At 45.1% G+C, this 27,520-nt stretch overlaps 1 protein-coding gene across 3 annotated transcripts in view; it reads left to right on the plus strand.

Moving 5' to 3' along the window:
- The window catches only part of LOC8030063 (protein virilizer homolog), an 85,269-nt gene extending 58,708 nt beyond the window's left edge, over positions 1-26,561 (plus strand). For 2 of the 3 annotated variants that reach the window (XM_029995669.4, XM_029995672.3), the window contains 19 exons: positions 680-775; positions 1,394-1,466; positions 1,556-1,692; positions 1,809-1,917; positions 3,808-4,168; positions 4,890-4,983; positions 7,171-7,251; positions 10,184-10,246; positions 10,332-10,492; positions 13,426-13,690; positions 14,898-14,994; positions 16,429-16,583; positions 16,679-16,797; positions 16,881-16,945; positions 17,660-17,844; positions 21,257-21,428; positions 22,018-22,189; positions 26,011-26,184; positions 26,358-26,561. In XM_029995669.4, coding sequence (XP_029851529.2) covers positions 680-775; positions 1,394-1,466; positions 1,556-1,692; positions 1,809-1,917; positions 3,808-4,168; positions 4,890-4,983; positions 7,171-7,251; positions 10,184-10,246; positions 10,332-10,492; positions 13,426-13,690; positions 14,898-14,994; positions 16,429-16,583; positions 16,679-16,797; positions 16,881-16,945; positions 17,660-17,844; positions 21,257-21,428; positions 22,018-22,189; positions 26,011-26,184; positions 26,358-26,439 — 2,661 coding nt within the window. In that variant the 3' untranslated portion in view covers positions 26,440-26,561. Of the gene's footprint in view, positions 1-679; positions 776-1,393; positions 1,467-1,555; positions 1,693-1,808; positions 1,918-3,807; positions 4,169-4,889; positions 4,984-7,170; positions 7,252-10,183; positions 10,247-10,331; positions 10,493-13,425; positions 13,691-14,897; positions 14,995-16,428; positions 16,584-16,678; positions 16,798-16,880; positions 16,946-17,659; positions 17,845-21,256; positions 21,429-22,017; positions 22,190-22,381; positions 22,428-26,010; positions 26,185-26,357 lie in introns of those variants that run through there. The other variant, XM_042287509.1, reaches the window with a different exon arrangement.
- Positions 26,562-27,520: the final 959 nt, after the last annotated feature.

Raw genomic sequence — 27,520 nt, forward strand, 5'->3', positions numbered from 1 at the left:
TTACTTTATTTTAAGTTGAAGTACTCATTGAGAAAAAAAATATGTATTTAAAAATTGACATAGGACAGATATGCATTTCATATTTTGAGGTAATACCTCTTCCTTAAATACTATTTACATTTGAGTTATAAAAGCTAGATAGCCCGAAGTCCCACATCTCTTACTTTATATTCAAATATTTAAAATCGTGCTTTAATAGCTTCATTTGCATATCATAGATTTCGTAACAAAGAGTGACACATCTTATGCACATATGTAAAATTGTCCGAGAGAGCTGAAGGTTTGTGCAGTATGCCTACATCTGATGTTAAATCTCCCCTGCAAATTTCATTCCGATCACTTGAATAGTTCAGAAGGTAAATCTCTATAGCCAGTGTCCCCCTTAAGCTATACTAGTTAATTGTTTGAGATTTGTTTTTCTTACACATTCTTTGCACTGTTCGTGTTTTTTTGTTCTGTCAATTAACTTTCAAATGGTATCCAATCTTCATTTCTTTAAGACTATTTGTACGGTCGGTGCTTCCCTCTGATTATTTTTTTCTTTTCTCTTTCATTACTCATTCTGGCTTGGACCAGCAAATCTAGCCTGTCGTAGTATGTTTCAAATAAAATAAATGGATAAGAAACACAGACTGCCACCTTGTGTTGTGAATATATGAACTTTCTGGTATCTGCGCAGTTCAAAGACGTCACAGCTGTGCCAGTGCTGCTCCAGACCTTCACACTGCTGGGAATGATCCCTGCATCCTCACCACTGCGTAGCTTAGCACTGAAGGCAAGTTATACTCCATAATTTCAATGCTATTGAGGTGCCTGGTCTCAACAGATTTACCGTAGAATACCGCGCATCCGCCCATTCCACATTAAGCGCCCATATTCAAATTTCTAAGATATGAAAAAATATGCACAGTACATTTATATGCAAAAATTGATGACCGGACAAGCGCCCATCCCCTATTTTTTTGGCGATTATCTCTAAATTTTGAGTGGGGGCTTGCCCGGTATTTTACGGTAAGACTTTTCCTCCTGCTTTTTTTTTTTTTTTTGGTGTGTATAAGATTTTGGTGGCCTGTGCTGCATGATGTACTGCTTTTCAGCTTGAGTCCACAGACTTGAGTTTAATATTGTTGGGTGTTTAGAACTGAAAATCCTAGTGCTGCTTTTTTAGAGTCAGCCAGCCTTTCATAGAAGGTTGCCTAGGGACCGTTAAAGTGGATGCTAGGGAAGGTTCGAACTAGCTCTCTCTCATGCTTTTCGTTACATTGTAACAGTGTACGTTCCAGCCCCTTTTCAGCAACATTTCCTGTGGCATTCTGTTTTTTGGCAAGGGTTGATATATTCAGTCTCAAATTGGGGAGGTTGTCATGGTCTTTTCATTCTCCTTGTTGTCCAGGTTCAAGTGGAAATTGTGGAGACCTTGCTGACGTACACCCAGCCACACCTGAGCTCTGCCGAAACAGAAGAAGGTTAGTCCCAAGCATGCACCTTATGACACAAGCACAAACGGAGAAAAAAATGCCTTGAGTAAAAACTTATTTTCGACTCTATTCCCCAGCTCTGAACAAGAGCCTCTGGACACAGATGATCTCTGAGGTGCTCAAGTATACCCTGCGGGCACCGTACACATTCGTCACTGGACTGACAGTTCTGTCGGAGCTGCTTCCTCTGCCGTTGCCACTTCAGATTAGGGAGGCAGGTGTTATTTCATCTTATAAGCCCTTCACTAAGTCGCACATAAGGGAGGCAGCTCACGTGCTGGGTTTGAGGTAGGGCCATCATAAGTCGGCAGCAACTGTTCTTTCATGCAGCCTTTGAGCAGCGATGACCTTCCCAAGGTGGTCAACAGCCGTAAACTGTGGAGCGCCTATCTTCACTCCTTGAGTGCCGACATCCAGGAGATTGTTGGCACACTGAGCTGTGAGTGGAACAAATCAACATATATTTGATACCTGTTGTTTTTCGTCGAGCTTGTTTAAATTAGTATGCTTATTTTGACTGCTTGCATGAACTGATTGCCGTTCGAGCATTTCATGCACTCTGCTGACATTGCATGATGAAAGATTTGTATAGCTAGTGGTGTGATTGCTGCGCCAAACTGTGCCAAGGTACTTAGCTTGTAACTTGATGTTACATTTCACCAAGATGTGGGAAATTTGTGCCAACGTTGTGCAAAAAGTAAATTTTACTTCCTCAATATTGAAACTAGTTTGGGCCCCGTCACACTACGGTAGGCTTGTGGAAATTTTCAAAACTTAGTTATCTAATTATCATACAATTGAATTTGATCTTTCTATTAAACACTGACAGTACTTAAAAGTTCTGCAAGATTTCTCGTTGTTTAAGTCTGTTTGAACAGGCTAGTTAACTGTAGTAACTTTATTGATGCTCTCTTTCCAGTGCAGTGGTGAATTGTGGAGAAGCCACAACCGTGCAGTAGATATTGCAATATTTTGTATCTTGCGTTGCCATAGTGCAACCATGTGCCAAGGGGAAAAGCATTCCTTCATAATGGTTAGGGTGTATGCTATAGACCAGGATGGCTAGACGGTCATAATCGAAGAGCCATAAAATGGAACAATTTTAAATGAAGAGCCGCAAAAAAGAGGGTGTAGCGCTTTCTAGACATTTTTGCTTTTTCTTCTCAGTTGGTGGCCATGGCTAATTGCACTCATAAAGCTATTGCTCAGTATGTCGGTTTATTGTGAGTCCCTATTCGTCAAACGAGGACATTGTTTGTTGATATGACGGCAGAAAACTGACAAAACACAACCTGCCCATTTTTCTATGTCTTATTTGGGTCTGTTCTGAAAGGGGAGGGGAGGGGAGTGAAGGGAAGGAAAGGAAAGGGAACGGAAGGGAAGGAAGGGGAGGGGAGGGGAGAAGAGGAGGAGGAGAGGTTTACCAGGGAGCTCCGTGCCACATTTGGGCCCCTGAAGAACCAAATGAAGCTCGCTAGCCGTGGTTTGGCCACTTCTGTTAGAGGCTGATGTTCTGACAAATGTCGGGCATCATTGGTCATTGTTTTGTTCTTTTAAATCCTATTTATGGCCTTTTTTGGTAGAAATTAAAGTTGCTGCATTAATTGGAGTTGACTACAACAGGAGTTAGTTCTAATTAGGAGTTCTGGTTTTCAGTGTTTATTTTACCAAAATAAAATTGGCATTGATCGGTCTCTAGTCTGCATAGGTGCGATTCCAACACCTAAAATCAGTAAAAGAGTCAAATAGCCGTGCACAAATAAGAGTAAAAGTGCAACATAAAATATTTATCTTCCTTCAATGGATTGCTTGAGACTTCTGATCACATATCCTCAGAAATACAGTATTGCGACTGGTGTACATTCATATTAACGTTGCAGGGCTTGCTTACAGGATATCAGGAATGAAATAAAATTGAATCCCAAGCAGTCACTTAAATTTTTTAAGCTTATTTTGTGCCACGGTGCTGGAAAAATATTATTCGGCATGCCCTGTTGGTGTTTCTTGATCAACACAGAATTGCCAAAAGCCTAGTTATTTTAGCGGTTCCAGTGTAAACATTGATTGATACTGTGCTATAAATAAAGCTGCACAAACAAAAAAACAGAGACAAGTGGAAGAGATATAAAGGTGCAGTGCTGGATTTGTATCTGTCTTCCACTTGTCTCCATGTCCTTTTTGCACAGTTTTATTTATTCTAATCACGCAGTGACCCTCCCAATTACATACCTTGGTGCTGTTCTCTCTTTAGAAGAATATACATAGAGCAGTCCCATATTGCTATGGTGGTACTAATTCTACTGGTGTCGTCTACCCCTTCTGCGGACAGACTCAACCTGTCCGACGGTGCAGCAGCTGTTCCGTCGGGTGTGCATTCAGCTGTCGGACCTTGCCGCCCCGTCCGCATCCGTGGTGGCCCGTGCCCTCCTGGACATGCTCTACTCTTCCCTGGCCGAGCCCCCTTTCCCTGGGTCCTCTCCCCCCGTGCCGATGGTGGACCCGCATCGGACCACAATCGTCGGCGACGACATCCGCGGCACCGCCAGTCTCGCCGCTCCGGCGACAGTCCTCCCTCCCGTACCCAAGCTGCTGCCATCCAGTAGCACCATCCTTGTGCTACTAGACCAGTTCTGCTTCCTGGTCAGCCACGGTCCATTCAAGGTGGCCGTCCTGCACGCCCTCAAGGGCAGGTGAGTGTCGTCACTCTCGAGGGCATCAACAGAAATCCCCGTTTCCTTCTCTGCCAGTGGGTGAAGAGGGGGAAAACCTGAAACTATGAGGGAGTTTTGGCGGACCCCAAAGTGTTGTGGAATTTAATGTCCACTTAGTGTGTTTCCTCTTATGGTCACCGACAAAAGGACAGAGATCCTTCGGTTGGCCTGGTTTCAGCATGAGCTTCCTGCCTTAAATGAAAATAATGTCGCCTCAATGGCTCCAAGGCAAAGCTCTGGCCTACAGATCCCCAAGTGGCGAGTTGAAACTTCGGTCAAGGTACCTGCAATCTGACAGAGGCTTATTGCAGAGAAGGCGACCATGTAACCAATATTTAGGTTGCACGTCGAAAGGTCCCCTGGTGGTTGAAATTAATCCTCAATTCTTTGCTGGGGTGTGCCAGATTCCCTTTTGTTGGTTGGTTCATAAAACCCCCAAATTTAACTTTGACCTTCAATAATGCTTCAATGTCTCGCGAGTCTAGAGCGTGCGCGCTCAGCCAAAGCACAGTGGAAGGCAACGAGCGTGTGCTGGAGGCTGGGCATTTCAAAGAGATGTCGTGCCGTCCTCATCCTGTCGGGGATTATAGTATTGTAGAGAGCCAGCTCTCGATAAAGTTCCGGACGATTGCAAGTCGAGTCGGTAGCCTTTAGTTGTATAATGTCTGCATGGCTGGAATTCTCTCGCTTTCCCTTCCAGCCCCAAGTATGGAGAGCTGTTCACCTACCTGCTCGGACTGCTGAACCTTTCCAGCGATGAGCTCTCTCACATTCATACTCAGGAGTGCATCTTGGTGAGTAACACTTGGATTCAGATACAGTATAGACCACTTACAACGTAACCGCTTATAGTGCAGGACCAGGTATAACGCGGCTTTTTTAAACCACCGGTTCGCCTCCCATAGAACTCCATGTAATTACATACCGCTTAAAATGCAGGCATGCGAAGGGAATTGCCGGTTATAGTGCTGTTTCTGGAGCAGCGCACCGACCGCGCCGAACGACTGGTGCAGCGAGCACAGTTCCCTGTGCGACACCAGATAACGGCGTTAGCCGCAAGCGGCACTTGCGGGGGCAAGGATGGCAAGGAGGTTGCTCGAAGAAGCGGGGAGAAGCGAAGAGAGAGGCTTCAGTTGCCATAGCGACGGAAGGACGCATGCCCGTGTCGTTCACGTGCGTGCGTCCCTCCGCGAAAACAATTGCAACGACAGACCAATCGCAAGTCGAGGAGAAGTGTTCGCGCGCATTGCATGCCGGTCGCAGGCCGGCTGCTTCTATCCGCAAACATGGCGTCGGTTTTAATCGTCGACGTAGACGGCGTAGAAGCTCATCGTTCCGCGTAAAAACGCTATCCTTGACTGTGAATTTTCGTTGTGTGTCGCTATCATAACCCAGCATGTACTAGAAGGGAAGATCCACCTACTCGTGCGGCGATGTTGTGGCGGCACTCTCAAGACGGCAGAAACGCCCGTGTCGTCGTGTTTGTTTACTTCGACTACAGTGGTGCTTTCTAAGCATTTGTGTTTTCGAACATCGCCCAGATTTCTTATTTGGAGCATTTCATGCCTGTGCTCAAGTTGAAGGTATTACTGGCGCGTACGTATAAAGGATGCGAATTTTCACGCGTTTTCATCGCCGGAGAAAAGTGATTAGGGTTAGCAATCCTGAACGCTCGCAACGTCCGTCCGCAACCCGCGACGCCGTTAAAAGGCTGCGCCAGGCAAAAGTCGCTCATTTCTTTCAAAATGTGTGACACACTTGAGAGAAAAGTGTACTAGTCTGGTGAAATAAAGACTTTCCTCAAACTAAAGCTTTATTTTTCATCTAACATAAAATAAATTCTTTTACAAAGGTAAGTTGTCTGATGGCATGCATTTTGGCCTCAAAAATTGATGTTTTGGTTATAGCGCGGTACCGCTTATAGTGCGGATTTTCGCGACTCCCGCGACATACGTTATATGCGGTCTACACTGTAGATGGTGTTAGAATAAGTTTGTAAAACTAATTGTTACTACCTAACTTGGATACTTTAATTGGAGGCAGGTAATAAGTATGAACTAGTAATGAATTCTACATGTTGCATATCAGAGGTGTAGAATTTTGGCTACAAAGCAAGTGACAGTATCTGTGTAGAAATTGCAGCAACGGGGAAGAACTCGCAAAAATTCATTGGCTTTTTTTTTTTGATTGAGCTGTTTTACTAAAAATTACCTCATGGGTTTGAATTGCACAGTGTGCTCCAGTTGCATGTCATCGAAGGAGGACAAACAATTGCAGCGACTCTGCTTTCTCATTGGCCTTAGTTGTTGACAAAGTTAATGCAGCTACTAACTTCCTTTGGCTCTTGTTCACTCTTGCGTATATCGCCCACCTTGTTTATACTATGATCATTATGAAACCAAGCGGATGTCTGCGAGCAAACAAAACTAATGTTACTCTGTCAAATCTCTTTGAAACTAAGCAAATGAAGTGCACACAGCACAAAAGTTATGAAGCAAATGCATCGGCACAAATGTGCGTGTGGAAGGAAAAAAAAAAAGAAACGGAAAACTGGTTGCACCACCTGAAAGCTCGGATCTACGCTAACAAATAATCATGTGCAAAACAGAGGGTGCACAATGCTAGGGCGCAATAAACTGCTGGATATTCTATTCTATTCCAGCTTTCCAAGTACTGCCACTAATTCATCATGTCGCTTGTGCTCCTATTGGTTGCTGGTGAAGCGCCACTATTTTTGGCTTATGAACCATCTCGTTAAAACTAGACTCAAATTGCATTGAAGACGCATAAATGGAAATGGGAAATCAGATTCTTGTCGTTTGAACCACCATTTTGCTATAAGTGGCTTCATTATAACCAGGCTAGAGCGTACTACTATTTAATAATACTCTTCTGCCTCGGCTTAGCTTGCTGATAGTGTTTGCTTATCAAGTATGGAATGTGTTCCAAAAGTAGGTTGTTGTTTGTCTCTGTATGTGCAGTCGGTTGTCCAGGCACTCTGTGACCCCGATATTGCCCTCACCCCGATTGAGGAAAATTTGTCTGGAATGTCAACAACACAGGTGAGTTTATTTTGGTTTTTACACCAGTTCGAAAACTATAGCTTTGAAGCAACCCGAGAGTGAGGGATGTGAAAGGTGACACAAAAAGAAGGTCTCCAACCCAGCTAAAATTTTATTGTGGACAGAACCTTTATATAAGGCTTTTGTCCATAGGAATGAAACCCTTTGTGTCAGACAAGAGTGGTGTAAGTGGGGAAGGTCTTTCCTCTTCTTTCAGTTTGTTCAACCCTTACATAAAGGGTTCTGTCCGCAATAAAATTTTATCTGTGTTTGAGATGTTCTATTTCTCTTCTCTTAATGTCACCTTTTGTATTCCTTGGTCTTGGGTTGCTTCAAAATGTTCAGTACACTCCTGCTCACTTGCGCCTTTACGTTCTGTTCACTATAGCTTCTTTTTCCATGCCTGCCCAATTGGAAGAATGCACTTAACACAGTATAAACAGTTTCAAGCATGGCGCCTCAGCTGGTGCCCCATGCGTGCAAGAAGGTGCAGCATGCGTGTGAAGGTAGCTTTTTTCCGGGCTTGCAATTACACGTGCTAGCTCGCATGAGCATACATGTGGCGGTGGCCAGGTGCCCTGCTTGCAGTCATCTAGAGTTTTTCATTTGTATTTTTAAGAAAATTTAGTACTCATATTTTGCCTGGAATGCTTGTCTATTCAACTTATCCCTTTCCTTATAATTTGCATGAAGCCTGGAAACAATATGTGACATAAAGCATTTCACAATGTTTCCTTTGTGAACTTATGGTAATATCCTGAGTCATTCCCCCCTCACACACACACACCTTTTGGATGAATATCATTTCCACAAAACCAGGGTGATCGCCCACCCCAACAAATACCCCAATGCAGGCTCTGCGATCCGCGAACATTCATCCTACCCGAATGGCGTGGCCGTGGACCTAACGGTTGGAGGACGTCCGTGACAAAGTGAAACGAAGGGGAGAATGACACTTCACATTGTTTACGCATTTCCTCCCCGATTTCCGCGATCCCGAAGTCAGAGTATGCTTGCGAAAGAAAAACGATAGAGAACACTCAAATTTTGTCTTGCTTACAAAAAAGTTTGTTTGAAAGAAAGAAATCGGAAAGATAACACAAGCACTAACCCATTCAGGGATCACGAGGTCAGCGAACGCCCCATATCATGGAATGTAACTGCGGCGTGTAAGGTCAAAGTCAGTCTCCACCAAAATAAGGTCACCATGAACCCACTCCTTCTCCCGGAACATCGTGACCGTGGTTGGTAAGGTTGTGCAATGTTTGAGACAAAGCCAACGGGTAAATAAAAATTTGCTGAAACGCCGCACACAGACGTTCGTGGAGCTTCCAATTTCATTCTCAGTGTTCGTGGTGCCGTCCATGCCACGCAACAAACAATGTTGCCTCAACCCGCGTTGATAGCACACCGCGCATGGGCGACGCATGTATGCGCCAAACAAGAAAGTTGCGTAAGAGCCTCTTGTGATTTACAAGTTGCCGAACTTGACCGGACGCCAAAGCCAACGCGATTGCCGGTTTTCCCGCTTCCCCGGCATCGCTTTGTCGCTTCTTTCGCCCACTGGCTGGTTGGTTTTTTCTACTTTCTTGCTGGCTCTTTTCTTTTTTTTTTTTTACTAACGAGGAGAGCATGGCGGTGTTAGAAACATACTGTCATGCAACAGACATTTGCACTGTATTCCGATCGGCAGTGTTCATCGTGCGTGTGCCAGCAACGGACTTTGTGATAGTAAAACATTCTTTCATGAGCATTTCTTGTATAGAACAAAAAAACTAATTCGAGTTTTGAGTTCAATGTATTTCTTGTACAGCCACACTAGACATGTACAGAAAACTGGGCGTTTTTTCAGCTTTTTCTAAACCTTTTGTGCTTACCCACCAAGACATGGCCCACCCCACTTTTTTAATGAATTTCTGGCAGCAGGGGGGTGGGCAATGACTCTGGATATTACGGTAGACATTCACGGAGTGCAGTATGGCCACAGTTCTTTTTTTTTTTATTATATTTCTGTAGAAATTTGAGTGGGTTGCTTGAAAAATATAGTTCAGAAATACATTCAAAGGTAACCAAAGTGAGTGAGAAGGCGTTTTATTGATCCATTCTACAAGTGACGTTGGTGCCCGGGAATTGGAATCGGTGACGACTGGCCCTAGCTTGAAGGAAGGGGGAAAGGGACAATCTGCATGTGAGCATTTACACTGTGGTATAGTCAGGAGCGACCAGAGCGAATGCAATCCATGTTTACATGTTTTTCTTTTGTTGTTGTTTTTTTTTGTTATTTTTGTGGCTTCAAATCACAATCAGCACCAACGAAGATTTCCGACAAAATACATAAAAGAGACCTGTAATTATCAAACTAGTGAACAGCGGCCAGTGCAAAGCGAAAGTTTCACAGGAATTTAATATTTTGGCTTCTAAAACATTTGTTCAGAAAATTAATCAATAAACTTTATTATGTCGGAGATCCCGCTTCCAGATATAAATCTGTACATAAGCCGATGTGGTTTTTCAGGCTGCCCGATTATTCATACTTTTGCGCAATCTCCGTCAAATCCGAATGATCGGTTGGCAACTGCTTGTTTGCATAGAATTTATACCCCTTTTCCACAAGGGCGCTGCCATCTTGGATGTTGTCACTTCCAGTATGGGTGAAAACAGTGTTTTGCCATCGTCATGCCAATGCAAGCATAATTTTCACCCATTCTCGTTTTGCGTCACCTCTAATTTCTTTGCTAGTCGCCCATACTGGATATATGTCTACCGGGTGGCTGGGGACGAGAGTAAACGAAAAAGGTCTATGGGAGGTGACTCGCTTCTCTGGCCTTTGTCCGTACTGTCTGTCACGGGATTGCGGCAGCAGTTTGGAAGGCCCATTGTGAAATTTAGATAGCTGCGGAATACTTTGTTTTCAAATCGTCATTGTTCGCAGGCAAACGAATCTGCCAAAGGGAGTGCGGAAGAAAAGCCGGACTTGGCTGTCCTCTTGAAAAAGGTATATATGGTTTCGTGATACTTTTGTGCACGTTGCAGCGAGAATTGGACAATGACGGAGTTGCAAACATTTTTGTTTGTTTTAGCTGGCAAACTCGGTGCCGCCGAAGGAGCAGTTGCAGGCAATCTGCTCGACACTCGTGCACCACATTGGAACTGCATCGCATAGCTACAGCTCGGTCCTGCTGGCTGTCCGGGTGCTGGTGATGCTCACTGAGCACGACTTCGGCTTCTTCTGCATCAAGACGTTAGTTTTCCCCCCTTGTAACCTCGCCTGCCCTCTCTCCTTTTTCAAGATACCCTTCAATTGTCCCTTTAATTTTTCGAGTTCAGAAACTAGAAGCATGTAGTTGTCTTTCCAGAGACTGACGCCATGTGACGCAAAAGGCTGTTTGATACAAGACTGTAAATGACTTGATTTTTGCGAGGACCTAGATGTTACGAGCTTTGCAATTTACTAAATATGGCAAAAAATTCATCATGTGAACACATCACCCCGTAACTAATACATAGCATACCATTCCTAATCGCAATATTTCGGGCCTGCAAGGTATTCTTGAAAGCCACGTCTTGCAAAATTTGGGAAATATTGAGCCCGCTCAGTCATTTACAGTAGTACCTGTTTGAAATAATTATTTTCTTTTTAAATCTAAATAATGGAATGTGTGTGATATTGCTAATTCTGGAACACAACATTGAATATGTCAAGAGACTGTAAATAATGCCACCACATTAGTTTTTTAGGCTTACAGGAACACCGCCATAGCTGCGCTGCCTGGCCTGTGGAATAATCCCAAGGTCCCAGCTCCCAATACTAGTCAAAACCAAAAGCACTAAGTTTAACTAATGCAATAATAAATTATTGGCAAGCTCTCGGCATATTATATGTTGCTCAAAATAATGCATGTGATACCAGATGCATTATATTGAGTAAAAAAGTGCAACAAAAAAATTGGATGTTACTGATCATATTACCTAAGCATTTGCATTGCTTGTAGTCTAAAATTTATTTTTGTTGCATAACCTTTTTTTAAGAGGTCACGTAAGCTTAAAAGAGACAGTGAAAGGCTCCTTAACCTTACACAATTCAGTTTGAATGGCGAAATGCTAGACTATAAGACCCCTTTCCACAACCCCTGTTTTGCTTTGTGTGGCGTGCTATCGTATGTCAAATGGCAGGCCAGCAATGCATTTCTGGATTGGGAATGGTGCATAATATGCACGCTTCCCCAAGGGTATTGTGTTGAATTTTTTGGCAACAAAGAGATATTGAATTAGTTCTACCAGCCCTGAAAAGTCTGGAAGTGCAGGTGTGTTCTAGAAATAGTGAGAGAGTTGGCTCGATAAATGGCAGTTGTTTGAGTCCTCATTTTCACTGCCAGTTTGGTTTGCTGGTCTCAAAAGACCGCATTTCCCAATTTGTGCAGCTGTGAGTGAGCAGTGGTAGAAAATCTGTGAGGATAGCTCATCAAAAAAAATATATGTATTAGCAGTTTTACCGTATTTCAATTTTCAATCAAACCGTCGTCTGCAAAATTGTGTTTTATAGCAGATGCTAACTCCAGTCTCGGCCTTCAAGGCATACGACGCCGTGTCGGCGTTTCCACAACTTCCTTTTGTAGTTTTTTTAATATTATTATTTAAGTGGAAGTTTTACTTGTCCCATTGCGCGAAAAAGCAGCATTGTGGTGCCCTAAAGACGGCCATAAAAACATGTCATCAAGCACGCATCGCTCAATCGTATGCTCAAGGACGACGCCGTCCTTGGCGACGTCCTTGAGGTCGTCCTGGGGGTCAATTTTTTTTAAACAGTCTGGTTTGGACACGCATGACAAGAAATGAATTTTACGCGAAAAAAATGTTTAGAGCAATATTGACGGCGCGAGATTTATTTTAAATTCTTCGCGCAAAGTCTGTGATGTCACGGAATGGTTGTATACTCTTTCCACCTCAACGAGATGGTCATGCACTCTCTCCACCTCACGTGATAGCCAAGCCGATCCACCTCTTTGTGCGCTCGAAATGCCGAGAGAGAAAACAAGTGGAAAGGAGGTGACTACCGAATGAATCTCGTCTCGCGCCGTCAATATTGCTCTAAATATTTTTTTTATCTTCGCATAAAACTCGTTTTTTGACACACGTGTTCCAACCAGACTCTTTTAAAAAAATCATCTTTTTTTCTTTTCAGTGGCCCTTTTAGTCTCCCTCCGTAACTTTTTGTTTTTAAAGGGGCACTGACACCCCAAAGGTCGTATTTTTTTTATTGTCTAAAACGATGCAAGTTGCAGTCATAGACACGCAAAAAAAAACGCATCGCAAAAAAAAATTTTCCCGCGCCTTTTTATTTTTGGTGTTCGATTTTCCCGCCTCTCGCCTCCTCGCTTCTTTTGATCGGTGACGTCAAGAATCATGAAATTTAGAAGCTTTGTAGGCGACATCTCTATAACATTTAATTACGGCAATCCTAAAACATGTTTTTTAACGCAATTACGAACGCACTACGGCCCTTCTTTTTGAAATACCAAAAATCGGGAGTTCGTTGTGGTGCCGTCTCCTGGATTTGTATCCTCCAACGGAAAACAGGCGACACCGCTCAAAACCGGTCCGCCGGAACGCCGGCGCCCGCTCCTTTCCTCCTCGCTTTGGGTCGCCATGGCAACAGCAGGGAGTGGTGAAAGAAAGTGAACTCTCAGGGCTCCGCAATTTTTGACGTCAAGGCACCGGCGCCGATCGCTCGGGAACTTTGAATTCGGCATTTGGAAATTGTTTTTTTACATCACAAATACTGAATTCCCAAATTTCAAATTTTGAGGGTAATGTCCCGGCATCGTTTTCAATCGTTTCGGATACTAAAAAAAAATATGATTTTGATGTGTCAGTGCCCCTTTAAAACTTTCACAGGTGGCAAAGTTTTCTCGGAGCGTTTCGGAGTCCTCTCTCCTGCCTCTTCTGTTTGTTTGTTTTTTTTGTGTTTTTTTTTTTATTGTTCTTGTTGTTGCGTTGTGTGGTCGGCAGGGCTCGCGGCACAGGTGATTTGACAGCCAGCCAACTCTCTTCGACCTTACACGCTTCTCACATTTTCAAGGCTAAAACAGAGTTAGCTTAGCTAAGAATACAATTTTGCTTGAAAAAGGAGTCTGGCTGAATAGAGTGAGAACGTGCTTTGGCCCCTCTTCCCAGGGCCCTGGAGAGGGAACCGGAGAGCCTGTGCCTTCTGCTGGACCGTCTGAGCGCAACCTTTGACAAGGACAACGCAGACTCCCTGTCAACATTGTCGGCGTGCCTCGAGCTGATGTGGCTGCTGTGCGTGCCCGAAGAAGAAGGTCCGCTTGGACAGCTACGCAGTCTTCGGCTGGGGCCCGGGGAACTTGCTTCTCTCATCAACTGGAAGGGCAAGACGCACCTTGAATGTCACCCACTGTTGCGGCTCGAGAAGCTGCTTGGCGTGAGTCCCGCGTTTGCTGCACCTGATTGAAGGGGTTCTTCATCTGAAACTTCCATATAGGGATTTTGAGCTGCAGTACTCCTTAGTAATCATTCGGCTACACTCAAGCTGTGCCGGCATAGATGGGCTATGGATCTGGTAAACATTTTCTCAGATAAAACTGGCTTCATTACGTAGATGTTTGGTCGACGTCTTGTCGTAAACTTTAACTAAACAAAGATAAGAACAGAGTAAATCTGAGCAGTGGTATGAAATAGTATTACCAATACTAGTAAATGGTGCTTTTATAAAACAAGTATACTGGTTCCCTGGTGAAAAGGTTTCCTTCTAAGACTGATGTAGCTTTGGCTCGACCGGAGCAAAAGCTTATATAGCATAAGTTGATAGCCTTGGATGATAGACTAGCTATGTAGTAGTGTGTATGGGCTGATGTGACTGGATGTGCTATCACAAACAATATGAGCATGTACAGACCAGCATGCCTATTTGGCACATTTGTCAGTCTTTAGAACCAGTCTGGTCCCAACTAGGATTTAAACTCAAAGTTTAGGCTCCAGTCTCTTAGCTACAGTGCAATCCACTTATAACAATATTAAGAAAACCGGAAAATGCTATAGTTAGAACCGATCATTGTTTTATCTGGACTGGATAACCTATGCAAAAATGTATAATCCTCTAGAAACTGATCGTTATAAGCGGTACATCGTTACTATATATGTGGTATTGTTTTATGTGGATTGCACTGTATTTGACAAATTTAGATATAAATAGGATTTTAATGACTGTATATTTGTAGTAAAAGGCCAGATGGGGTGTTGTAGTTCATTATCTGTGGGTGTAGACAGTTTTCACATAAATCATAGAAGCTGAACTGCGTATAGACGTTATCGCCTAGCATTTAACAAAACTACTTGGACAGTGATTGTAGCTTGTTTGCTTGCTGTTCGTTTAGCATGTAAAATTTGCAGGGCATTCTTGCATGTAAGTGTGCAGCTGCTCTTGAGAAGCTCCTTTTGTTTGTGGATGTGTGAGTTGGTAATTACTAGGTGGAACTAGAGAGGCAATAATTATTTATTAAATTTTCTGAGAAACCTGAGTGCCTTGTGTACGTGCTGGGAAACAAAACTAATGTCGCAATTTCATTACTTTTTGCAAGCGATTCTACACAGGATGTTTTCATGACAATTTATGTTATTTTATTCTGAAGGAGTGCTCCAGAGAAGAAGAGGCACTGGAGAGCTTGCTGGCAAGCATTGCAAGCCAGTTGGAGTACTTGGGCCGAGCAGCATCTAGCTCCGACAGGGGTGACTGCTTTTTCTCATACGCTTTATACACTTTTGCATACCTACTAAGATGCAGTTTCAGACACTTTGTTTTTTTTTCTGAGTTAAAGAGCAGCACCTTCCATCGTTAATCACATACATTTTAGAATTGAGTTTCGAAGAAATAAATGTGAAACAAAAACTAATCACTTTGGCTTCTTGGCTTTGCGAAATACTATGTGCTACATTAACTACAGGTTTTGCTATTGCTTAATGCATTTATTTTAACTTTTCTTTGTTTTTTTGCACTGCCTGTGAGGCCAAAGGCAGTGCAAAAGATCAGGTATGCAGGGAAACACAATTACCGTATTTGCACGAATATAACGCGAGTTTTTTTTCGAAATTACGTGCTCCAAAACGCACCTCGCGTTATATTCGGAATCGAGTTCAGCCACGAGGCGCGCAAGTCTGGAGAAAGCCAGAGGAGAAAGTCATCCCTCCGGCTCAATGCAAAATATCCAATGGGAAAAGAAGTGGGGGTGTGGAGGGGCATTTTTTAGCCATTGGGCCACGTGAAGGGGAGAATAGAAAACATAAAAAAGCATTGTTATCGCTTTTGTGTTTGTACAACGCGTGCACGCCGCACGCGCGAGCGCCATTCGGGAATGCGGGCGCCGGCCAATTCGAGCCAAGCCAAGCCGGGCCAAGTCAAGTCAACACAAGCCAAGCCAAGACCACCGACCGCGTTTGCGCAATCGTGCAACACGAGGCATTTGTTTACGAAGAGGGACCAGATCAAGAAGTGTGATCGTGTATCGGGTTCAGCTGTCTTTTCTCTGCCTGCGCATTGTTTAGTTTCTGCTCCAGAGTGGTCTGGTGTTTGTGTGTTGCTGCTTCTGCTTCCGCGCCTTGTTTGGATTGTGGGCTGCCGAGGAGCCCCCACGGAAGAAAAAGAACTACCAGACAAGCAGGTGCCGTGCTGCTGCATACCTGCGTAGTCGCCAAGTGGATTGTACACGGAAGGACCTGAGCAGTGAGGATGAGTGCAGTCAAAACATAAACTGATATTTCTTCTATTTCCATTGACTTTTCACTTCTGCTATGCCCCCAATGCGAGAAATTGACGCGGCATTGGTTCGCGTTATAATAGTAATAATATTTTTTTTCTTTTTGGGGGCATCAAAAACTGCCCTCGCGTTATATTCGTGGTCGCGTTATATTCGTGCAAATACGGTATAATGGCCAATAACAAAACAGTAGCAAGTCAAGCTTTATCTTGTACAAAATTCAGAGTAGACCTGTGTGATTATGAGGTTACCATTCACTCTAGTTGTTGCTTCTTAGTTGGTTAAAAGTTTGAACAAGAATTAGCTCGAGAGCTGCTTTAGTCAAACTTGTGTTTTCTCGCTAGCAAGACTGAATTTAGTTTCAGCGGACCTCTTGCATTTTTTGTTCTTGTCTTTTGTTTGCATGCAGAGATGCTGGAACCGATGCTGCCAGCTCAGGACGGCCTCTCGGCCCAGTTTGGTTTGCGGACGGTCTACTTGCTCGGTGAGATTGACGAGGAGCGGCTCAGTCCTTCTTTCTGGCTGGCTGCAGCTGTCGACGACTCTGAGCAGGAACCTGAACAGGTTTGTTGGCCTGCTTTGTCATTGTTTCCTCTATCTTATGTCCTTATTCGCTATATCGTCGCATAAAAACACTTCATCTACTTTGCTTGCAATAGGTTGAAGTGGACCTCGCGTCCATGATGGAGCGGACTCTACCAGATTTCAACCTCAAGAGCGAGCTAGAAAAGCTTATCCTTTCCGGGGAAGAGGAAACGGGCAGCTCCAAATCTCCACTGTGAGTGTTGTTTCCTTTGTTTGTCTTTTCTGTCAACTTCTTTGACTTGCTGTGCTCATACATTATATTTTTTTGGTATGCAGTGTGAACAAGCGCAAGTTGATGCTTGGTGCGGAAGCCATGGAACCTACCACTAAGAAGCCCTTCAGTAAGCTTTTGCCAACTTGGTTTCTTTTTTTTTCTTTTTTTTTTTGCTGAGTTTTATTGGTTCTAAACTTTTGCAAGCTTGACTCTCTCAGCCTTTTATCAATCTTTCATCTTGATTTGGAGATAGGAACATTAAGATTTTGTGATTAGTGTTTAATCATTATAGGGACACTATACAAAGTGAGAAACAAGATTTTGTGATTAGTGTTTAATCATTATAGGGACATTATACAGAGTAATACTGATTAGTAAGGGTCAATGCAAACAGTAATTAACATATTGCAATTAGGTTACTATGTCAGTTGGAAGGGCATATCATTCCTGTATGTAACGAATAAATTATTGAGCTCTGCTCTATTTATTTATTTATTGAGTTCAAACTGCAAACCAATGGATGATCCAAGCAGGAAGTACAAACAGAAGAAAGTCAGTAAGGCCCACACAAGGTCACAGAACAAATTATATGAGATATTGGTAAAAACATTGCGAAAGCATGTATGGATGGACACCGCCACTGCAAAACACATTTAAAAAAAACAAAAAAACGTTTAGTTTCAAAATTTGCGGTATAGTTTTGGGGGCAATGCTGTATATGTAGGGAATGTAGATTGGCTTGCGGGTATCTTCTTGGCTTGTGCCATCTTAAAGATTTCTCCGCTACCTTTTGCCTCCCGAAGAAGAATGAAGGCATAAGCGGATGCACTTTTCTTTGCAGTTGCCCCCATGAGGGGCAGGGGCTTCTCCCGAGGGGGCATGGGGCACACGTCAAGGGCCAACGACCCATTCCGGTCACGGCCCCCCAACACAAGTCGACCCCCCTCTATGCACGTGGACGACTTCCTGGCTTTGGAATCTCACCAGCACCCCCTGGCCACGGGTGTTGCCAAGAGGCCCATCAAGGTCTGGTTTGGCAGCTCACATGGAGCTCCCACAAAGTTTCACGTCAGTTGTTCGGAAGATGTCGGACTCCTAAAATGGGGCTACGTGTTTGAGGTTGTGGTTGTGGCGTAAAGCTAGTGCTTAGAAATTGCTCTTCTAAGCTTAGGAGGACCTTGTTGCGCAGTCAGAATAAATAAGTATGTATGTTATGAGAACCTTCAGTGGTAACTTCGTGTACTGCCTAAGGACCGTCCAAACAGTACTCTTCAAGAATGTGTGAAGCAACACTTCTCTGCCATATGAAGTGCGGCGATCCGCTTCTGTCTGGTTTTTTTTGCCGGGGGGGGGGGGGGGGGGAGGGGAGGGGAGGGGGGGGAGGGGAGGGGAGGGAGGGAGGGAGGGAGGGAGGGAGGGAGGGAGGAGGAGCAGGAGGAGGGGTGGGGAGGGGAGGGAGAGAGCTTTTTTCCATGAACGTCTCCTTGTGTCTTTCACTGAGGCCTAGAGCATGGTCATCATGTGGGTCTGGTAAGCCACTCACATGCACTGTTAGCTCTCAGTCAATCGCTCAAGGCTTCTGCTGCTGTTCAAGTCCCGAAAATGGGGGTGCGGCAGAACAGGTAGATAAACAGGCAACAGGCACACCATTGGCGGGTGGCGTGTGACGTCAAGTCTGACGAGCACCGACATCAAAGAAAAGCAAAGGAGGCGAGGAGGAAAGCCGTGGTGTTTGCCTGGTGTATGTCCAAACAGACGACGGACTGCCAGACTTCAACTTTCACTTCATATGGCGGAGAAGTGTCGCTTCACGGGTCTGCGGTATCCTGTTTGGGCACCCCTTTATTCTGCATCTGGCAAATAAAGGTTTATGCTACGGAAAAAGCTAGCTGGATCGTCTTACTGAATTATTCAGACATTGGATAACTTAAGTAAGGGGCGGTGTTGTGACAAACAACACATGCCCTACAGTCGCCGACTGTTTTCGCCGAACCGTCACTCGCCCCATTGAGTTAATGTATAACATTGACCGAAATTTGGGATGCCATAAAGCTTATTGCTCAATATTTCGGACATAATTTGCATGATTTCCTCAGTTTACAGCCACAAAACAGCCGCTGCGATAACGCCGCGAGTTTAGTCGCCACCATTTTATTTTGCCCTGTAGCTTCGATACCACGTCCTACGCAATAAACAAGCTGGGTTAAGCCTACAGTCGGGTTTTCCAGTTCAGCTATAGACCGACACGCTGCGCGACTCTGTTTACCAACACGGCCGGAAGGCCTCACATGCGCAACAGCTATGTGGGCAAAAGCGACTAGGCTCTCCATGTTTTCACCGTTGCGTTCTATGGCGTGCGCTCCTTGTTGACGTTGTAGAGACGCTTCTAGCTTTATTCGTGCGTCGTATTTTCTGCCAACGTATGTCGTATGTTATGCTCAACTGTTTGAGCTCGCTGCCCAAGCCTGAACGGCAGCGGTACCGACACAAACTGTGCGTGGACTGCGTTGCCTTCGACAATCCGTACGCCGTAAACAAGACCTGGTGTAGTTCCGACGCGAAGTTGCTGCCACCGACGTCGACGGCTAACGCCGTCGTTTATTTAGTTTTCGCCAAGCCAGTTGACGGCTGACACGGTGCAGGAGTGCAAGTCTCTCGAGACCTACGATTACTTCGAGCCGGTTTCCGCACTGCTGGCGGGATCAGCAGATTTAGGGTCTGCTGAAGTGTATTTATTAATTGATTAAATACACACAGCGTCTTCAAGTCAAGGTATGATATTTTTTCTACCCTCATGACCACAAGGCATGACAATTGGTAACGCTTTGTCCGTTCTGCAGTCTTAGAGGTAACGCGTTACAAGTAACGGTGTTACCGGTAACGCATTACTTTTTTTAGTTACGTACTCGTTTTCTGCGTTCTTCTTTGCATTTTTTCTCGTGAGTATTTAGGTGAAACCGTGAAAAGAGATAAAGTAATTATGTTCAGTTTCTGCATGAACATAATGTTTTTTGAAATATCATTTTATGCATACCTGTACCGTCAAAACAGTAAAACGAGTTAAATCATAATTTAAAAAGTTGCGCAAAAGTAATGTGCGTTACTTCTTATCGGTAATGGTAATGCATTCCTTTTATTTTCAGGTAACGTAGGTCGGTAACGCATTCCTTTTTCTTTTGCAAGTAACGAGTAACATATCTCGTTACTCTTTTTCGGTAATGGCTACAACACTGACGTTCTGTCGCCGATTTTCTTTCGCCTGATAGCGCAGGCGTAGCAAGCCACCGACGAGCGCTTGGCCGGTGCTTTGTGCTCGAACACCGTGGGAACAAGATCCCGGTGGTCTCGATCAGACGACGGTTTTCCTGCACATAAGCAAGCCTCGGGACGGAGATTGAAATGGAAGCCGCACTTGCCTTGAAGAAAGTGCTTGCCGTACGAACGGTCATCCGCGCGAGGCGACTATTCTTTTCGATCCACGGATATTATCCACCTTGTGTGCCTTTCAGAGTCTTCCAGGAACTTGTGGAAACTCGCCCCGCTACTTTTGCTATACCTTTCGGTGCAATTAACGGCTACACAGCTTCGCGGCATGCTGAAATGCTATGACGCCCATGCAAAACGTGCGCCCTTTTGCCCACACCACCCGGCTTCGGTGTGATAGCAGCGCCGCCGCAGCTCCGCAACATCAAGCCCGCGTGTCGGTCTGTAGCCAACATGGCCGCCGTCTGCCCATTCTTATGGTTCTTTCAGCTCTTCTCGTGGTCTGTGTTTTTCGAGTGCGACCGCGAGAAGAGCAACCGTCTGCCGTTCTTGTAATCTTTGGGAGCAAAGGTTGTTTTTTGTTTTTTTATAGGCTTAGTATCAAAGCGAGCTTGGTGGACTAAACATTGTCTCCAAATAGTGCCAAATGGTACCAACTTCAGCTTCGCTGTTTGTGCCAACGAAGGTGCCAACAAAGCACAGCACCGTGATCAAACAGATAACAAACAAGTGAAAAGGGAACAATATAAAGCAGAAGTTGTACGAGAACTTGAAATTGACATCAAGCAAGTGGAAAGTGGCCAGTACACTGCGGAACATGCGCAAAAATTTGATATTTTGGCTGAAATCGATTTTTCGGGCCGCTTGATTATTTGGAAAATTTCGGGGTCCCCTTTAAGTTCAAAAAATCAATCGACAACTGTAACTAAAAAAAATTATACCTAGAAATTGTTTGCATGTTACAATCGGATATGACACAGAAATCTGGGCCATTCTAGAATCATTATTCTTGAGTATATTGACTGGGTGTATGTTAGAATCGGATCAATACGCTACCTGCAAGGAAGTTTGATATGACTGATGGAGTGTTGTGTGAGCGTTTGTTCATGATTCCGGGCATACTTTTTGTTGTCATTGTTTGTACCAATGTTTGTGCAAACCATTTTGGCTGCAGGAGGTTGTGAGCGTTCACGGACGTGGCCGCAGCGACGTGGGTGGCGAAGTTGCTGTGTTTGATGCGGGGCGTCCCATGCCGAACCGCGGCGGTGCAGGCCGCTTCTTCTCCCCGCCTGGGCTGTATGGACGCAGGGAACCGTCGCGCATGGATGGCCGAGACTTTGGCGCACGTGAGTTTCATCATGCGTATTACCTTCCAGTGTTTGTGTCATTGTGCCAAATCATATTTAAAAAACACCATCTTTGTTTTTTGTTCTTTTTTTACTTTTGTTTTGGTACACTGAAAAAGTATTGAAAAATTCTTGACATTAACATGGAATTTGGTAGCTTCCATGCAAAATCCAGGAAAGACTGATGGCGTATGTGCACCTAGGCCACTGACCCTGCACACTGTAGGTTTGTGCTATTCGGTGTGTGTTTATTTCCAAAAATATTGCCTGCTGGGTAGAATTGATGCCAAATTATTTTATTGACATCCATATATACCGACCCGGTATGTTAGAATTGGGACTGCGTTGTCAATGAGGGAAAAACTGTCTCACATTGTAGGGGCACTATAGTGGATTCTAGGATCGTCTTTTTATGGTTTAACCTAACCTGCATGCACTAAGCATCCTAAGAAATACAAAATTATAATCATGTGTTGCCTTTTTTACCTATTAAAGCGCAACCGAAAACAGTGCAGCACTATTTTTGTAATTGGGCCCATTGTGTGTCCGGAGTGGAGTGTGGAATCATTTTGTCCCTCCCTTCCTCCAGCTCCATTCGCAATGGGCGGTGCCCGCAGCAACTCCATGGTGCTGCGAGCAATTCCCGCCTGGAGTGATGGACGAGGTAGCAGCGTGGTGCCCAAGCCTCTCTTGGGAGCCTCCAATGTGGTTCCACTGACAGGGGGACCTGCAGACCCACAACAGGCTTTCGGGAGGGCCAGGTGTGTTAAGAGTTACATCTTGTGCTCGTTTCAAAGTTTTGTGCTAAAGTTATTCTATCTACCTTTTTTTTTCTTAAACTTTGTATTTACAATTGATGCTTTTGAGTGTTTTTCTGGAAGCATACAACAAGAGCTTCCAATATCATTCATGCTTGCAGAAAAGTAAATATTGATATTTATCCATCTTCGCAGAGACGAACTTCCAGTGGATTATGAAGGCAAAAACAAATCGGTGCAAGTATGCATATTTTTTATGCGAGTTGTGAAAATATAAGAAACGGCACAAAGAGACCTTTGCTCTCGCTTGTAGTCCCCCTAATTGCTGACTTGATGAAACCCGCTGTTTCACCCAGATCTCTGCACGCTCTTGCTATTACAAGTCCTCACTGGATGCTTGAAGGGGGTGTGTCTTGTTTTTGGTGCTAGTACAGAGATTTTTAGGGATTATGTCATTTATTTATTTCGGCCTAGAACAGTGGCTGTTTCAGCGTTAATTGTTGCCGAACTAAAAAAAGAAACAAACCTTATTGATCCAAAGATCTCGAAGGAGGTAACCCATTTGACAAGAGGAATAGCAGATAAACATTAACTTCCTGCTTCCCACCACAGTCAAATCTCGTTAAATCGAACTCCCTTAATTCAAACTTCCGGTTTATTTGAACTGACGCTGTGGTCCTGTCAAAAGTATGTGTATATGAATGTGCGAAAACATACAGTAATTCGAACGCGTAAATGTTTGCAACATTTATTTCTAACATACCGCGCCGACGACCATGGTCTCGGCAGTGTGCCAACTTGCGTGGCGGCGCCCCCGACCCCGCATTGCGACCGCGTGCCGGCTGCTGCTCCCTTATTGAGAGCCTGTATTACAGAGTGTCCAACTGCTCCATCAGGGTCACGTGGTCGACGGGCTGCCTTTGCAATACGAGCTGTGAGGAGGGGGCGAACTAATTAATCGTCTGCGAGCTTCTCCGCCTTTCTGCCCGCTTTCCTCGCCACGCTACAATGCTTTGCATGCGCACTTGCGACCAATCAGCGCAGGAGGCGTCCGCCATTAAATTGCAAAAGCTCCCCATGGTTTGAGATGGACCCTGTCTACAATCCAGGCACTCTACTCCCGTCTCCTGTTGCAAGTAACCATGGCAACCGATCATGTGGTGACCTTGAATGCTGCGGATGCAGTCGCGGGATAAAGCGTGAGACATGTGCGCGTCAAAACTGCGATCTGACGTATACCAGCTGTCGGATACGACAAGTTTGGTCTCACCGGAGCGTAGAATCGGGGCTCCGTCCGGCTCTGGCATGCGACCAACTTGCCAAATATTCGCCGCACAGCAGTCCGACTGTCGGACAGCCGCAGCCAACGGCGGCACCAGGGTTCTCCCCACGGTGGGCAACAGTGGCTGTGCCGCCCACCGCTCCAACTGTCCGCCCATCGCTCAATTTTTTTTTTATGTCGCGGGATGACGATGCGACTTTGCCTGCGCACATGGCTGCAGACCGTCGCCTTCGTACTCAGCAGGTCCGCGCACCGCCACGTTATCACTCGCTGTCGCATCCCTGACTGCCGCCACTGCCCCACTGCTTCAAAAATAAACGCGCCCTCGACGCGTTTATTTTTTTTCTTTTTCTTCCTCTATCTCAGCGGCGCGCCGCCGGCAATGCCCGGGGGGAGGAGGAGGAGGAGGAGGAGGAGGAGGAGGAGGAGGAGGAGGAGGAGGAGGAGGAGGAGGAGGAGGAGGAGGGAGGGGGGAGATATATTGACGCGACGAACCAAAAATAAAAAAAAAGAACAAACCCCCTCCCCCGGTAATGTCGACCCCTCAGAAATTCCCTGGGCGGCACAGATGGCGCGGACATCATGTCACGTGACGATCGGCTCGATCGGGAGAGCAGGTGCTGTTCCAGGGAGGCGGATGTAAGCGGTGCGTCACGCGAGTCGTCGTGAAGGCAATGGACGCCATGGAGTTCTCCCGCGCGCACAAAACGAGCTGCTGATTTCGTGGATCCATACTTTGGGACCGATCGAGACCGTCGAGTCCCGAATGTACTGCAAAGCGCTACAAGCCATTCCAATGCTGTCCGAGTGTCACAAGACCTTCCGGAGAAAGACAGCAATTTGCGGGGCACTCACATGATATGTCTGCATTGTTCTCTTCGCTGGGATGACTGAGGTCTGCTGCAGTCCATTGTGATTAGGTAATGTTGCAAAAAAATGAACTTACGTAAAATCTTCAGACACTTGCACTTAAATTGGGTGTAATAAAATTTCTTTGTTTGTTTTAAAACCGGAAATATTACGATAAAGAAGAATTAGGCAACATTAAGGTGCTGGTGCATGGTGGCAAAGCCTCCTTTTGGGCATACCGGAACTGGACGGAGCTGAACGGAACTATGTATCGGAAGCGAGGTAGCAAGCATGTGTCTCGGACTGTCGTGTGCGGCATGTCGGAGCAGCCATTTCTCCGGAGGTTTGTGCGTCGTATCGGATAGCTTTGTCGCGCATCTGTCTCGCGCTTAATGCAGCAATGGAGTTTAGTAAAATACCATTGAGGGCGCCTCGAAGCCCTACAGTGGGTTCAATTAGTGACTGCCGCACATCGTAGCGTTGTGTTATTTTTCGTTTTTTTTACCGTGAAGCGAGGGTAGTGCGTGATAAAACCGACAACGGTCGGCGCCGGAGCCAGGCAGGTCGATTTTGTCAATGTGCGTTTGTTTGTGCGTTTACGTGAGTCTCGGCACCTGGTGTCGGAGTCGTGCGTCAAGCATTTGTGATTACAAGACACTCGGGTGGGTGCACTCACACGTGAGAATGCCCAGGCGATACCGTGCCATGAAATGGTGCCGTAATGCCCGATTCACATTTTGCAGTTTTACTTTTAATTTCGCAGTTGCGACATGGCTTGTGCGGCAAAATATACTGTAAAACCCTTTATTTTCGCGGCCCCTATTTTTCGCAAATCGGTCACAGATGACATAATCGCGACCACTAAATTTCGCGAATTCCAGACGCCTGCATTGAAAATCTTAAGGACCGAAATTTTTGCGTGCCCTTAAATTTCGCGAATTCTTCCAATTCGGGAAATTCGCGAAAATTGAGGGCTCGCGAACATTAAGGGTTTTATAGTATGTGGTGAAAGCTGTGGTGCTTGACGCCGCAGCTTCAAAATCAAAAGTAAAATCAAATTTTGTGAATTGGGCTTTTCAAGGAGACTGCAGACGTTTTTTTCTGCTGTTTGCTAACATTTTTTCCCGGGGGACCATGTAATTTACGTTTGTTCCTATGAAGCTTAATGAACACAAGTTTCGGTTATCAGTGTGATTCTCTTTGAATGTTTTTTAAGCTTCGAGAATTGAGCATCTTATGTCAACTTTAGGAGGGTAGCACCTGCTTGCGAGGAGAATGTGGATGCCGCGTTGGAGCCAGTCTGCAAGCTCCAAGCGATGTTTGTTGAGTCACGGCAGAAGAAACGCGTGCAGGCGTACATCACCGATTACTTCCGTTTGTAATGTGCCCTGTACTACTTGTAAATAAATGTTCCGGAACTCATCATTCATGTGTTGGTTCAGTGCACATGCCCCACCTAATGCAGTGCTGCACATAAGTCCTCCATTCAATAAGCTTCCTTTAATTCAAGCTCCGTTTAATTCGAGCAAATTTTCACGCCCCTTCAAGTTCGAATTATCGAGATTCAACAAACATACTGCCACATTCATAACATTTCCCCTTTAAACTGAATGGGAGAAATACCTTTTAGCCGTTGTTCAGTTTCTGCCTAAAGCCCCAGTCCCGAACGCTTTGTTTTCAACCGCTTGCCCAGCTTGATGGAACCCCGCTCTTCGCCGAGGAGCAGAGTTGGAGACCCCTATGGCATGGCAGCCATGCCCGGCAGCTCGGTGGGCAGCGACCGTTTTGTCCGAGGTATCAGGGGTGCCATGATGCCCACTCATCACGCCCACTGGATGGACCCTAGGGCAAAGGCCATGGACTCGAGGTGAGTCGCTCAACTTTTATGGTTTTCTCAGAACCTTCATTTTTTTTATGATTCTAAGTGTTTCCATCTAAAAGAATGGTGATTTAAGAGCCGTGCCCTTCATTAAACCTATTCGTTGACTTGGTATTAGTGCCATTTGCAAACATGCTGCTTTTCTTTTTTCTTTTACATAGATTCATCTCGACAAGCATCGCTCTTCGTGTTCGTCGGGATGGTTCAGTGCTGGACAGACATCCTCGCGCCTTCACGAGATAGGGGGCCCTCTTGGACGAACCGGAACATTGTACAAAGAAGTTACCCAGAGTTTGCCCATTGTCATATTTAAAATCAAAACCATCGACAACAAAGTGTGCAGAAATAAAATACGACAAAAGAAAGCTGGGCTGCTGTAGCGCCAATAATCGCGATGATGAGGATGTTTTCAACTTTCGTGAGCTCCAATTTTTATGAGCTTCAGAGTCATAAATTTCCACAGCGCATGAGAAATTCTCGACAAGTAGTAAGTGTGGAGGTTTCTTGAAGCTCCCAAATGTATAGTGATCGCAAATATCTTCACCAGGAGTCATTTGCCAAAGCGCAAATTACTCCTAGTGGAGAGTGCAAACATAATGTTTCTGAAAGGATGAGTGGATTGGGCAGTGCCTCTATGATATGAGCGGTTATCTGTTTCTCAGATTGCAAACTGCCTTGCTAACTGTTCCTTAAAATTATCACCATGCACACAACAAAATAAAATAGTGCCAATTGCAAATGTAAGCATGATGCCAAAGATTATTTTGCCGTAATTGCCTAATATTTTGGAGCACGGCTGCGTTCCTATCCTCCAATTCGTGCTCGTGCATGTGAGCAACCTGCGTCGCTTGGGCAAACGTTTATGTGCATGTTTGCTGTGTCAACTTGGCCAGCTTCAGAAGTGAGTGCAGGCGAGCGCACCTCGCATAGAGCTATGTTGCCTTTGTTGCACTGAGTGGGCCAGTGCGTGTCGCGCTGCCTCACTCAGTACATGACTTCTGCGGTAAAATGGTGTTTAGGCATTAGCCGAGGCTACGCACTCGAGCCGAGTCCCACCGGACTGCGCACACATAAAAAAAAACATTGGGCAGAAGAAAAAAAGTATATTGAGCGGTTGTGCTGCGACACGTCAAAGCGAAGTCTGGCATCCGCGTTGTGTTCACGCACCGTGGGGTGCAAGAAGAAAAGCGGTCTGAACAAAATAAACATCTGTAATTAAAGAAAGGGTACAGCTGGGCTGGTTCAATACTGACATGGTAACCCTCTAGCTGGGGAAAAGAAGGGACGTAGGACAGACGGACAACTCCAAATGAATTGGACATCT

The sequence above is a fragment of the Ixodes scapularis genome, unplaced genomic scaffold (assembly GCF_016920785.2).
Source record: "Ixodes scapularis isolate PalLabHiFi unplaced genomic scaffold, ASM1692078v2 PGA_scaffold9__187_contigs__length_104089568, whole genome shotgun sequence".
In the NCBI taxonomy this organism is placed as follows: Eukaryota; Metazoa; Arthropoda; class Arachnida; order Ixodida; family Ixodidae; genus Ixodes; species Ixodes scapularis.